Source organism: Etheostoma cragini, chromosome 7, assembly GCF_013103735.1.
Source record: "Etheostoma cragini isolate CJK2018 chromosome 7, CSU_Ecrag_1.0, whole genome shotgun sequence".
Classification (NCBI taxonomy): Eukaryota; Metazoa; Chordata; class Actinopteri; order Perciformes; family Percidae; genus Etheostoma; species Etheostoma cragini.
Genome location: NC_048413.1, coordinates 11,553,897 through 11,568,985, shown reverse-complemented (window position 1 = coordinate 11,568,985; position 15,089 = coordinate 11,553,897). Strand labels below are relative to the sequence as shown.

The 15,089-nt window shown below is 40.2% G+C and overlaps 1 protein-coding gene and 1 long non-coding RNA gene across 2 annotated transcripts in view; one reads left to right on the top strand and one right to left on the bottom strand.

The window, feature by feature from the left end:
- Positions 1-15,089, bottom strand: part of LOC117947508 — a 1,113,976-nt gene that overhangs the window by 690,126 nt on the left and 408,761 nt on the right. The gene's annotated exons all lie outside the window — the stretch shown is intronic.
- Positions 7,847-9,901, top strand: bhlhe23 (basic helix-loop-helix family, member e23). The gene has a single exon (XM_034876473.1). The coding sequence runs from the start codon at positions 8,271-8,273 to the stop codon at positions 8,952-8,954; it is 684 nt and encodes a 227-aa protein (XP_034732364.1). The 5' UTR covers positions 7,847-8,270; the 3' UTR covers positions 8,955-9,901.

The window sequence follows — 15,089 nt, the reverse complement described above, 5'->3', positions numbered from 1 at the left end:
CAGTTAAAATCAGGAGACATTTTAGTTAGTCAATTAACATTCGCAAATGCCCCCGCTAACAAATGTTTGTAATGCTAAATATGGATGATTACGTAGCCCTTGAAGTTTTTTTGGAAGAAAAAGAATTACAAAAAAAACATTTACTGGAGACAAACACTTTTGTGAGATCTTAACTTTTTTTTGCGAGATCTTGACTTTGACATGGAGGGGAAAAAAACTGGGGAAAAAAAAATAAAAATTGCTAAAATAAAATAAAAATAAAAATTAATAAAACAAGTACTGGAACAATCAAAAACTGTGGGTCAGGTCAAAATTGGCAGGGCCGTCAGCGTCATATACCCAGTGTACAGTGTCTATGTCTCCACCGCCCAGGTACAGCAGTAACTTCTCGGATATCCGCCATGTTGTGTCGAAGCACGGCGGAAAATGTTCTGTTGTTGGCTGTAAAGATGAGCACAAAACCATCCATTTTGTCCCAGCCGCAGAGGACAGAAGTGTTGAGAAATCTTGAGCTTAGCTGCTAGCGTAGCACATCCAACTCTACAACTGACTAGCTAGCGGTGCTTACTGCACATGTGCAACTCCCAACAAAGATGATACAGAAGTGTGATGCCTCACTCTGCAGCTACAACAGAGAGCTCATCACAGGGTGAAAAGAGGAGCAGCAACAATGTGCAGGTGTTTTCTGAGAATTAAACCACTTAAACCTATTCTGGTACAACCTCAAAATACAATTATGAACCTGAAAATGAGCAAAATATTGGCACTTTAAGTATGATTAGTATTACGCATGTTCCAAAATAACGTTAATAAAGAGTCTATGCTTTTATGGTCTCAACCATAATACTGGTTACAAACAACTCAAGGATTTCTTAGATAGCTGTAGTGATTGATTTGGCAGCTGAGAACACAATATTCACCGGTGAATTGGTTCATGCATTTGTGGTGCTCCTTTAAAGGGGTGCAAAAGGGACTCCAAAGTGGGTCAGAGTAAAAATATCTTCAACAATTATTCATGGTACCCCGCCTATCTCTACCATACCTGCACCCTGTGAAAAATCTGCATTGCACCGCAGTGAGGGGAGACAAATTGAAGAGAAAAGAAATAAGGAGTGAGGAGAGACATGAAAGAGAGAGGTTTGGGTTAAAAAGAACAAAGACAGAGTAAAGAGTATGTACATTGTTTACTTTTTTGGCGTGGGTGCAATGTGCAATGCACAAAGTACAATGTGTGCCGTGCAAACACGTCCTTTGATGCTCGATGCTAAATTTTTCCAACATTTGCTCTGTCGTCGGCGGCAAGCCTCCCACCAAACACCAACACTTAAAAAGCCATTGCAAATGACTACCAAGACTGGCTGAATCAAACATGTGGCCTAACACACCAGTCCTCGGCTAGTTCATGTAGCTTTCTTTCTCTTCTAAGATAACGCAAAGGGTTTGGATTGAGTGGAAAGACTTTTACAAAGCAGACTTTGTGAAGTCTCTCTGATTGGGTAGGTATGTTGTCCTGTGATTTGTGACAGCGTTGGGATTTTGGAGACTTTAGGATTGGCGCTTGAGGTCGAAAGAGTGTGAGTGCTTGGCTGTGTTTCGTTCTTTTGTGAGTGCCTGTGTGAAAACCATCATGATTGGAGCAATAAATAAAACCAAAGACTATGATTGGTTTTGAGGAAAACAAGATTCCAGCGCAGCACAAGGGTGTCATGGCTGCCAGGTCCCTGTAGGTCTGCACTGTAAATCCACACATTAATCAGAGCCGGCAGGGAGAGATCAAAGGAGCCTGTTCCATCTTTACTTAGAGCAGCACTTTGATGTGTGCATGGAGAAAGGGGGAGAAAGAGAGAGAGAGGAGTGTGTGTATGAGAAAGGGGAACAGAATCAGACAGAGAAAGTGGGGTTGAAAATAAGGATTTGAATAAAAGCCCGGAGAGAAAGCCCCCCTGTGTGGATCCTGCTGGGTATATAAAACGTATTAGCAGTAATCAAGACCTAGTGTAACTTTGAATATCAACACCAGTTAATACTAAAACGTGTCCTGTTCTTACAAAATGCTCTTTTTTTCACAGCATTCACAGGACAAACAAAATAATCCACACAGTGACAGAGTCAGGTTGATACAGCATATTGACAGCACAGTATGGGTGCTTGCAACTATGCATCTGCATGCATGTATTCACACATACATGTGCACACATATGCATTGTTCCTTTCAAATATGGCAGCATAACCACATCAACAGCAACAGAAAATACTTTTCTGCCCCTAAGTGGTCGTCTTCTGTCACTGCAATGTAAGCGCTCCAAATGTGGTATGACACCATAGTATGGCAGCTGAGCCTGCAGTTGCCATGGTGACACAGAGCTGCCACACATACTTTATAAAGCACCATGAATTATCAGTTGGTGTGTTGACACTTCTGCGTTTCTTCTATTCTCTGTGAATCAGAAGCTTTTAGTTCTCAATGCCCCCTGGAGAAAGGTGACAACTGTGTAGTGCTTTCAGTCGAGCACTAGGGGATGTAATCACAATGGCCTGAGGTGGAATTGCATCATTTTTGCCTGCAATGAAGGCTTTTAGCTTTTTGAAACAGAATCAAAAAGTGCAGACAGTGGCGCTTTGCTTTTGTCTGCATCTCGTATACAAATAGCTTTTGTAATTGTATCATATTTGTACCTTGATTAAAAGCGAGACACCAATGGGATAGATGAACATAACTAAATGGCCAAAAATTTCCTTTAGGTGACACTTAATTGTTTTTATTGACAAAAATTGTGTGGATTTGATATGGGCCTATTTCATTTGTCAACTCATGGACTTTTCTGCCATCTGCTGGCCCAAGCATTGCACATTACCCCATGTGTGTTACAGTAAAGCATCATCACATGAAAAGAGCTGCAGTGCTCTCTGCATCTTGAAACTTTGAAGCATTTTGTATTTTGGACACACACACACATGCACACAACACACACACCCACACGTCATTAGCGTTGCAGGGATATTGTAAAATGGTTAACACTTTATCATAAACATCATTAATAGATGGTAAATTGATAGTTAATTCATTTTTTGTTAATTGTCATTTAACTGTTAGTAAACTGTCATTTTACTGTTAACAAGCAATTTAATTAAAATTAATAAAATAATAGTAGTGCTGTAAATTAACAGCTAATTGTTACATACATTATGTCCTTCACATACTATATTAGGTAACAGGTAATGATTAAAAAATATATGTTAACCTTTAATAAACCATTTTTAAAACATCTATAAACATTACATCGATGGATGGACCAGATATTCCGAACATGTTGTTAAGGGTTACTATTGTAAAGTTGTGACTGAGCCTGATGTTGCAACTGATGTTAGTTAGTAATGGTTAGTGGTTAATGTTATGATTAGTAAGTGATTGGTAAAGCAATGATGCACATTTTGCCCTTCATTAAATTATATTAAAAAGTATCTATGTACATACAGATATATGTATCTACAGTCTTAGGCAGGTGTGAAAAATACAGTAAACTAAGAATGCTTTCAAAAATATAAATAATGATTGTTTATTTTTTATAAATTTACAAAATGCAAAGTGAGCAAACGAAATCAAATCAATATTTGGTCTTACTATTCTTTGCCTTCAATCCAGCATCAATTCTTATAGGCACACTTTTTAGAGGTAAAAAGTCAGGTAACGTTGAGGATCGTAGACGCAGTGGTCCGCTGAGGAAACTTAGTGCAGCAGATGAAAAACACATCAGGCTTCTTTCCCTTCAAAATCGGAAGATGTCCAACAGTCACATATCAGCTCAGAACTGGCAGAAACCAATTGGACCCGAGTACACCTGTCTACTGTCTGGAGAAGTCTGGCCAAAAGTGGTCTTCATGGAAGAGTTGCAGCCAAAAAGCCTTACCTCCGACATGGAAACAAGGCCAAGAGGATAGCAACTGGGATGCAGAAAAATGGCAGCAGGTAATTTGGACTGATGAGTCCAAATTTGAAATATTTGGCTGTAGCAGAAGGTTTGTTGGTCAAAGGGCTGGAGAGCTCTACAATAATGATTGTCTGCAGGCAACAGTGAAGCATGGTGGAGGTTCCTTGCACGTTTGGGGCTGTATTTCTGCATTTGGTCAGGATTAATGGTGTCCACAATGCTGAGAAATACAGGCAGATACTTATTCATCATGCAATACCATCAGGGAGGCATGTGATTGGCCCCAGATCTGCAGCAGGACAACCACCCCAAACATACAGCTTAGGTCATTGCAAACTATTCAGTGTAAAGAAGAACAAGAAGCCCTGAAAGTCATAGCATGGCCCCCACAGGGCCCTGATCTCAACATCATCAAGTGTGTCTGGATTACATAAAGAGACAGAAGGATTTGAATTGGAAGCCTACACCCACAGAAGATATATGGTTAGTTCTCCAAGATGTTTGGAACAACCTACCAGTCGAGTTCCTTCAAACCTGTGTGGGAGTTTACTGAGAATAATTGATACTGTCTTGAGGGCAAAGGGTGGTCACACCAAATATTGATTTGATTTACATTCCTTTTCTGTTCATTCACTGCATTTTTTTATTTGATGAAAATAACTATTAACACTTCCAATTTTTAAAGCATTCTTAGTTTACAGCAGTTTTACAGTTTTTCATAACTGCCTAAAACCTTTGCCCAGTACTGTATATTTACTATATACACATATGTACACACAGATATGTATGCATACATACACATACATACTATGTATGTGTATATGTGTGTATGTATATTTAAATATAATTTTGTTATACGTTGCAACTTTATAATAACCATCCAGACACTGTTTATAGACAGTTTACAAACCAACTAGTAACCACCTAGTATTAACCAAGTAAGTAACCAAGTATTATCTATCTATCTATCTAAATAATGGTTATAGATGATTTACAGAGCATTTCACAATTTAACAAGGTATTCTAGTCATCGTTTGCAACTTTATAATAACCACCCAGACACTGTTTATAGACACTGTAGAAACCAAATAGTACCCTTAACAACGTGTTAGGAATATCTGGTCCATCGATCAATGTTTGTAGATGTTGTAAAAATGGTTTCTTTAAGGCTTTTGTCTATCATTACTTGATACCTAATATGGTATATGAGAGATATAATGCATGTAACAATTAACTATTAATTTACAGCACTACTAATATTATATAATTATAATTATATTGTTTGTTAACAGTAAAATTGCGGTTTGCTAAAAGTTCAATGATAATTAAATAAAGATTAATTAACAATTTACCATCTACTGTTGATGGTTATTATAAAGTGTTACGATTTCCAAAATTATTTTAGTGATTCATCAACTGGTAACAGGGTGATCAGCACTTCTGCATTCACTTCGCGGCCCTCTATTGGCTATAACCGCACTATGCAAGTTTGCCAGATCGGTTAGCGGATCGCACTATTTTTTCCCCACTGTGGCCACGCCAAGATAACATAAGCTGATTTGTTTAGGTCCTATCTCCTAACCTTAACCACTCGAGGTCAAATGCCTAACCCCAACCAATAGACCACTATGGCCATGATAATGGGTCTTGGCGTGACCGTAGTGGGATTCGTAGTAATTTCGCTAGTTTGACTGAGACATATAGTAATCATGGTAATGGGCAATTCCGCTTCCAACCTGTAGGGGGACCAAAGAGGAAAAGTACTTTGATGTTGCTTTAAAATCCTTTATTTGGCAATACATGGTATTGAATTAGAATCAGTTATACCAATGTAAACATTTGACTATAATTACTTTGTAAATCAGGTGAGGATTTCATGTAAGGCATCATGAGGTATGCAAAATATATGTATCGGACTTGGCAGTGCGTCTGACTGTTTAACAATTTAGGCAATGCCTATTTCAAATCCTGTTTATAATGACAGCTAAACAATAAAGTAATTAGGAGCTAAATACCAGTATGATGTGGAAGTTTAAATGAAAGGATGTTAATCACTATTTTATTAGTGGGTTTTAAGCTTATTTTTACAGTCTATGGTTTTAAGGTGCAGTAGCGGACAGTAGGCTATATGTAATGTGTAAAGAGCAATATTTCCAATAAAAATGACACAGTGCAAAGACAATCAGTGGTACCAAATAGACCCCTCACTAAAAGACACTTGTTGAAATATTGATATAATCACCACTGCTCTGTTTTAAATAAGAACGTATGTCTGATATGGTTCTTACACAACAAAGTTAAATAAACTAGTTAAAAAGTCAAGTTACCACATCACACTTGTATAAGTTGCATATAAGACCATGACTGGCATCCTGTGATGTCTTAAAATCATGCACCTTAAACTAAAGTTGAGCACAGAGAAACGTTTCTACTTCAGGTTATTGATGTGAAAACAGCTTTCTGCTGTCAAACTCTGCAAATAGATGCATCATTCTACACAGTGAATATCAAACACCCAAGTCAAGTAACAACAAGCAAAAGAACAAAGTTTTTTAATGGAGGGGGTACCGCACATGGCCTCAAAAAGGACCACCAAGTGGAACAAAACATTTAACAAATCCCACATCATATCTGTATATGTGATAGTATATTTTACATGACCTTATTTGTAGTTTTATTTATCACTTCTTTCCTCTGTAACAAGTGATTTTCCTCTGTGGGATCATTAAAGTTTATTTGATTTTATTAAGTTGGTGTTTACCTCAGATCCACAAGGTGGCACCATCACCTAAACAACTGTCCCAGGAATGTACTGTAGAACACAACCTGCAGGAAGCTATATGTGAAGTCGAGCTGTGGATTGACTCGCAGGAACCCTTATGGTAGTGTAATTCTATGCACCGGACGCTGAGTGGCAGTCTTACCTTCTCTCATAAGTTTCATACTTGGGACACCTGTTTCCTAGACTTAGGAGACCTTTTACTTACCATTAAAAAACATTTGCTAATAAATTACCTGTGTGCTATCAGATTTGGATTCTTATAATAAACCTTCACTGATTCACTAACCTTAGACCTATAATACTGCTATAGGATTTTACTGAACAATACATTCAGTGACATTTGTATAGCATGTGGGATCATTTTAATGGGGCAATAGCCTGTATGTAGCCTGTACAGTGTTTTATTCAAATGTATTTATGGCAGCTTATGGTGTTCATGAGATATGGCTGACAGACAAAATTGAAGCTATATGTTTTCACTGATCACTAACTGGCCATTGTAAGAAATATTACCTGCAAAGATGACAGGGTGCAATTTGCTCCTTAAATGTTGGTGATCAGAGGGCACGTCCTCTACCTATAAGCTTATTGATCTGTCCAGAGCAAGCTGCGAACCATTGTCTGTTCATCACTGCCATCTCGTCTTTAGGCCTATATCACATGTACAGTTCCAAAGCAAATCTTTTCAGTTTGTATCAAAATGAATGGAACCGGTCACCATGTTCCAATCCTAAAACATCCTTCCTAATGGTGGCCTCTTTCTCCTTCATTGATCTCTCATTGTGTTTCTGATCCAGAAAGACATCTTCATCAGGTGAGTACATTCTATCCACCTATGTGCCTGATGCTGCTACACTAAGGTTTGCACTGCGCTCATGTTGCTTGTGACCAACGATTAAATATCTCTCCTTTCAAGTTTATGTAAATACCTTACAACAGTAGGTTCAAAATTGTGATAACATAATAATAATTTAACAATGATGGACAATACATAAAGAGCAGTATGGCTGGGCAGCGTGTCTTTTTCCGTTGCATTTATCACATTATGATTGAAATTGGGAGTAGACTCGCGCTCTTCCCGAGTTAATTAAAACGCCCCCCTGATTGGACGGGCAGATAATCCCGACGGGCCTCGTGCTTCTACTAACTTGCGAGCAGGGCAGAGTACGAGTCACAATCTGCCCAAGGCGAGGGAGGGCACGAAAGACGCGCGAGAGGAAACCGACCGTAGCCTACGAGGGTGGACACGAGCGCTCGATCACACCGAGTACAATTAAATAGAAGTGTTGTTGAACGTGGGCTATGCGCGCAACAAGGGGGGAGCGCAGTGTAGAGAGGAGTGAAATCTTGTAGAGGCTCAGCTTCAGATTCCCAGCCTCCTTCTTGAAGAGTCACTGCACTCAGAGGAAAGGAGCGAGGGAAGAGAGGAACTCCTAGAAAACAGCAACTCTTGGAAAGAACTACGTGAGTACAGCATACAGTTTTCAAAACAACAAATAGGATAGAGAAACAAGCGGAAGAGTAGGCTAGACTGGTCAGAAACTGTTCTGGAAGAGAAAATGAATGTGAGCGAAGAGAACCTGCTTAAGTCCATCAGCAACGACGCGCTCCTCGACCTGACGCAGCGCTACGGCCAATCAGCCTTTGGGTTCGGTCCTGGCCACGGTGCTGGAAGTCCCGGTCGGTTCCCACTCACACCGGCCAACGACTTCCTCTCGGGGCAGACTGCGAAGTCCAACGAGAGCGGCGGGGAGCACACTAGCGACGACGAGGACGGCTTCGATTCGCTGGAGTCGCGGAAGAGAGGCTCGTCATTTGGGGACGACAAGCCCGGGGGCCCCCTCACTAAAAAGTCCAAGGAGCAGCGGTCCCTGCGGCTCAGCATCAACGCCCGGGAGAGGAGGAGGATGCATGATCTGAACGACGCACTGGACGGCCTGCGCGCTGTTATCCCCTACGCCCACAGCCCCTCGGTGAGAAAACTATCCAAAATAGCCACTCTCCTCCTGGCCAAGAACTATATCCTCATGCAGGCTCAGGCTCTGGAGGAGATGAGGCGGCTGGTGGCTTATCTGAACCAGGGACAGACCATTAATTCACCAATCCCCACCGCCCTGGCGCCCTTTGGACAGGCTGCCGTCTATCCATTCTCGGGCTCTGCACTCGCCACCTGTGCCGAAAAGTGCACTACTTACTCCGGGACACCGTCGAGTCTCTTTAAACACTGTAACGACAAGCCTTGATTTGGTTTAATTCTCTTTCCTGAACTTTTACCTATACTGCACCCATGCCGGTCTCTCTCCCACTAGTTTTTTTTTTTTTTTTTTTAATCATTCTGTAAAAAATACAACAAGTTTAGTCTAATGCGTTATCTTAAAATATTGTTAGGTAATTATACTGCAATGTTTTATCCATATTTAACAAACCATATAAAATAAACAGCATTGGGCCTTCCTGTAAGATTAAGTTTGTCGCTCGTACTTTAGGCTACAGACACAGACAGACAGGCCATGTCCATATTATACATTTTGGTACATTTTAGGAGGATTAAATTATCAGCTTTCATTTGATCTATGCAACATTCAGCAACGACAACATGAAAAGTAGAAATGCCAAGACATGCGACCTAATCTCGACCTTTAGATTTAGCAAATAAGACAGGACTTCCCTCGACTGACTGTACTGATGCTATGTGGAGGAAAACGTGTTGTTGGCTGATACTATTTTCTGAAACGCTGTGTTGGCAAGTTTGTTTTTATTTAATTTAAGTCATTGCACATCTCACATGATTGTATTGTAACTGTGGAAAATAATTTGCTCCAAGCCTGGCTATACTAATATAATACTACAGTCTATACATTAAAGAAGCGTTTTTGGTTGTGTTGCAACATGGATTTCATATATTGTTTATATGTCTTTATAATTAAAACACATATCTTTGCTTGGACCTTGGTTTGCTTCATTTCAACAACCCCATTTTTTTTTTCTCACATTAAAAAAAAAACATTTAATAGTATACACACTACAACTTTAAATGCCAGCCACAATTGCAAATGACACAGGACAACACACATTCATTTTTGCTTGTTATATGTTCGTTATGTTGTGGACATTATATGTGGTAGTTTGGGACTCTGTAAAACTAATCCAGTTTTAACGTACAACATGAAAGGGCTGTGATTTAAAAAAGACACAAAAGCTAAAATATCAAAATGAACTACAAATTGGAGCTGTAGAAAACAATATCTGAAAATCAAACACCCTCCTCTCATGCTGCTAAAATTATTTCCAGTTCTCACCCTCTGAGTGGCCCTCCTAAAATGAGTTGGCAACTTTCTTTTCTTGCATGAGCAGCCTCTGACATGAGGAGATGAGTCTAAACGGGCTCAGAGGGGCTGGTGGGGCCCGTTTGGCATGCAGTAGGGTCGGTGGTGCTGAGGGGAAGGGCGAAAGAGCTGCCTGGGGCACCCAGGACCTGTCTCTGGGTATTTGGGTGATTGCAGGCTTCCTTGGCGGTTTCTACTCTAGACAGCTATTAACACGATTTCAGCTCCTGTCTTCCTGCTCGACTTAATTCAGTGAACATTACAGGGCCAGTTTTCTTTTGCAGGTTTTGACTTGTGAGTGGATGAATTTTAGAAAAGAAGTGGTCAAATTGTTAGTTATATTCCTGAAAAATTGTCTTTATTTGTCTGACAGCAGTCACCTTTACCTGCAAACGGCCACTTTCTTTGTCTACCTTTGTCCATTTTATGTTAATCTTGGCTCTTGTTGACACTATAGTGGTGTTCTTTTTTAGGGTAATTATTACAATTAAATTCAGGATTTTCTTCTTGTCAATAAAATCATTTGCTTGATTACAGTAAGAGAGGCTTATAGTGTTTTTCTAGCCTGCAAATTAACACCAAATTATTTATTAGCAAATTATTTTCCAATACAATCCATCCATAGTACTGAGTGAGACTGTGCTGCCATTACATTAAGTTCTCAGACCAGAAAATATGTCACAGCAGTCCACAAAGTTTTGTGATTAACAGCATCTATTCCATCATTTTTTAAATCAAAAGAAATCATTACTTTCATTCCCACTGCTTCTCTTCTTTTATATCAACATTAATTTGGGCACAAACTAAGCCATGGAGTTTAGAATACATTAGACCAGACGTTCAGATCAGGCCATTCTATTTATGCTAGTCAGAGTGACTAAGTGATCTACCCTAGTCTCTCCCTTACAATTTAGTTTCATGTCACAACAACAGGCCACCCATGGCATCTTAAATTGGCCCTTTGATGACACATGTCTTGTCTGAGACCCCACGAGACAGTCGGGGCAGCGGGGATGAAATGTGACAAATGCTGCCGATTGTGTGAGGGCGCTGGCCCTGCGCTCCATTAGTCCCCTTACAGCCTAATTGCTATAAATGAGATGGCTGCCTTTTTTCACGGAGGGTTGGGTGGTCACTCTCCCTCCCTATAGGCCTCTAATGTTGAGCTGTTGAGATGTATGTTTTATTTTGTCACCTTATTATCTTAATGACCATCAGAGTGCATGGTGGCAGTGTGTCATTTGGCATGTAGGCCATACATTAAGACAGATTTGTGATTTTGCTGTTCATTTGGTAGTGTTTTCTGACCCTTTAGCCTACCAGTAATGGATGGTGTGTATATAAAATCACCTATAATCTTTATATTTCCCTGTAATGAGATAATTCTGTAGTTTAGAGATGTGTAAGCTACATTTTCTGTGTATGATGCCTTTGCCTAGATGAACACCTGCAGCATATTAAAACAATATCATTCAATATCAGTAATACGTGGTAAAGCCCATAGTGCTTCGTGTATTTATGTTACTGTGTAACATGTGTTGAGTACTCATTTAAACAGATGGTAGAGACAGGTACTTTCTCATTTGAATTCATTTAAATGAATACACAATTCGCCTCTTATCACGTTTGCATTCATGCACTGAATGCAAACGTGATAAGAGGCAAATATAATTATGAATATAATTTGGGGGTTTGATAAATGAAACTGGTCAGAAACTCAATTAATTGTGTTTATACCAAGCAAAAAAAACAACATACAGAGTAAAAGAAACATACAAGAGGATGTTGTTCAGCAATATTATTAAAATTGTACAAATATAATTTTTTTGATGCAACAAAGCAAACAGATCAATGCATCAATATGCCTTGGGCATGCCCCTGCAGAAAGTCAGCCATGTGTGTCAAGATGTAAACAACAAAAATACCAAGTGTGCCTGTCTGAAACACTTAAAAAAGGCTGCAATAATTCAAAATTATCTTGAAAATTCTGATTGAAAAAAACTGCAATACAATTTACAAAGAAAGCAGAAAAAGAAAATAGATATCTCTGTGGCATCTAATTGATTTGTTATACAAAGACATATTTTGACCTCCATCATTACTGTCCGCTCCTTGCAAAAAGACATTTTCAACCCGGTGAACATGAACATCATTTGATGTAGTTATATTGTAATATTATAATCACATTGTTGCTGGCATTTGCTCCTTGCAAGGTTTTATTAAACACCAACTAATGCATATCGTACAAACTGTGTAACCCCCTTATTTAGCAGTTAAATACTCTACAGTATATATGATTAAAACATGTTTTTTTAATTCACAATAATGTAGTTATGAGGCGTAATAAGGACATTTGTGAGAATGATTAATGTACAATATTTGTCCACTATTACAACTTCTCTTATGAGGACATATACTACATCTGTGTTGTCATTCATTATTTTTTACACACCTCTACAGGAGGAGTTATAGTTGTTTATAGTTAAAATAAAAATGACATTATAGTGTGATAAACCATTTATTAAATGTTTATATACTAATTATAAGGGACAGAAGGCTAAAAAGGAGGGTTGGAATGTTACTATAGTAGTAGTACAATATAAATTCTAGATTTAAAACCAGACTAAATATGAAAGGATAACACACAGAATGTCTTGCTGCCTATTCTTACCTATTGTCTGTTGTTGACAGTGTCTTAATGCAGACAAACACAGCACTACAGTCAGTTCACAACCACTGTCACGACAGCCCAGTGTGGTGCAGGAGTACGGGCAGACTGTGTGATGTCTGTAAACATTTGTGTTTGCTCTCACTGGGATAGAAAGGGAGTGATTTCATTAGCATGGCTTGGAGCTTTGAGGTATGTTTGTGTGGTTTTCTCCAACCCGATGGTATAGTACTAAAACCATATGCCCTTAAGTGCGTACCTCTGCCTAATGCATCTGACAGCGCTGTTTTCTCTAATTAAGTTCTCTCTATGTGCAAGCTCATGTGTCTGATGCACATTGTAGCACTTCATCTCACACACACAGACTGTACTTACAACAGGGGCCTTGAAGGAAAATGAACATACTTCAGCTTTGGTTATGCTTATAGTGGGGGATAAAGGGTTTTTAAAAAAAAACATTTGATTTTTTTCTATAAATAATTGCTCACAGAAGCATAATTGTAGCTTTACAGGCCAAGTGACATAGAAGATTTGGTTGTTTCGGGCAGGTTCATGATAGAGGGAAGGGGTGAGGAGGTGAGATAAACAATAGGGCTAAACAAGGGATTGAGTGAATGTGTGTGTGTGTGTGTGTGTGTGTGTGTGGTGGTTCATCAGTGAGTGGGGTGGTTGAAAAACGGCATGGGACGTGGAGGAAGAGATGGTGCCTCAGTGTTTTTGTGCTGGCGGGGACCCTGTAAGGACCCCCCACCCACCCAACCATCACCCATAGACCCCCACAACTTCTCTGCTTCACTATGACATCACACTCTGTCGTCCCTCACAGCCCCGCCTTGTCGGAAGCGATGAGCTGAAGAGTCAGTTGGTTCCGAGGAGCCATGTGATTCGGAGCGACGTTGCTGCAAGTGCAGCGGGATGGGTCAGGGCCCTTCGTTCGTTAATCAGAAGTATAAGAGGGGGGGGGGGTGTTTGTGCACTGTGTATGCGCCTGTGTATGTACTCATGTGGCTGCAAACCCTCAAAACATGGCAGTTAGGCAAACCGTTTTGCCCATCCCCACAAGGCACCTGACACCATGCATAGTAGACCCAGACAGTGTGGCAGGGGCCAAATTAGGCCAGGTGGGAGGGAGCGGACATGGAGGAGGGTTGTTGAATATGATTCAGGGCCATGGTTGCTCATCATCTAGGTGCTCTTGGTAAGTGTGGAGATAGATATCATGCCATCACAGTTTTGTTGCACAACTTCCCTTACGCTTTGTTAAACGCCTTTATTTCCCCCTCTCCTTTTCGCCTGCTAACAGGCCTCCATGTTTATCCTTCCTCCACAGTCCCCCCACCCCCTTTTCCATCACTCTCATTCTTTTCCCTTTTAGCTTGTTGTCTTGACAGAGGATACGAGCTGACAATCGGGGGCATCCGTTACTGTAGCACTGCCTAATCTCTGTAATGGCCCCCACAGATAAAGGACTGGTGGTGAGCAAACACTCACACACAGAGAGACACATACACAAAAGCACACCTCAACTTGCAGGACAAATGTTCATGCAAAGCCCTGGGGTCAACAATCATCTATGTGTTCATCCTTTGGTACACACCACCTCCTTACTCACATACAAACTACTCTCTGTATCTCTTTCTCGCTTGCTGTCTCTATCACAAACACACACACACACACACACACGGCCCAGCACCCCTCTCCTTGTTCAGTACCAGCTGAGGAGCACCAGGGTTTTGTGGCGAGCAGGGGAAGCTCGTTATCCTCATTAATTACTGACAAAAGCGATGTAATTGGCCATCCATAATCCTCCATGCGGAGAAGGTGTGACAGGCAGGGTTGGGACCGTCCTCTCTACAGCAAGTGCAACTCATAAACACACAGAGAAAATTAAGATACATTTCATACTGTGTGTGTGCGTGTGTGTGTGTGTGCAACTAATGATGCAGACTGACTTGTAATTACAAAGTGAAGCTTAAGGTGTTAACAGAAGGGATATGTGACATTGTATATTTCTATCACTTCGGTCTGAATTTACACAATTGAAGAACAATTCAAAGTATGTCACTTGATTTTCTAATTCTCATCATTTTGTTGTATTTGAGGCACCCGGCTGCAACATGCTGTACCCCCCTCTCTGAATGAAAAAGACAAGATTAATGGCACTTCCTGTCGCCAACGATCTTGCGCTAGCCTAATTAAAACCATTGGAACATGCGCGTGGCCAAGGATCAGTGGCTTTTAATGAGGAGCTTGTAAGCTGATTTGGGCCTCATTTTCTGCTTAATAAGGCCGGTTTAAAAAGTAATTTTGGAGGGATGTGACTCCTTTAAACCTGCTCATTATCAATGATAGCGCTTCACTTAAGTACTTCAGGAAACGCTGTG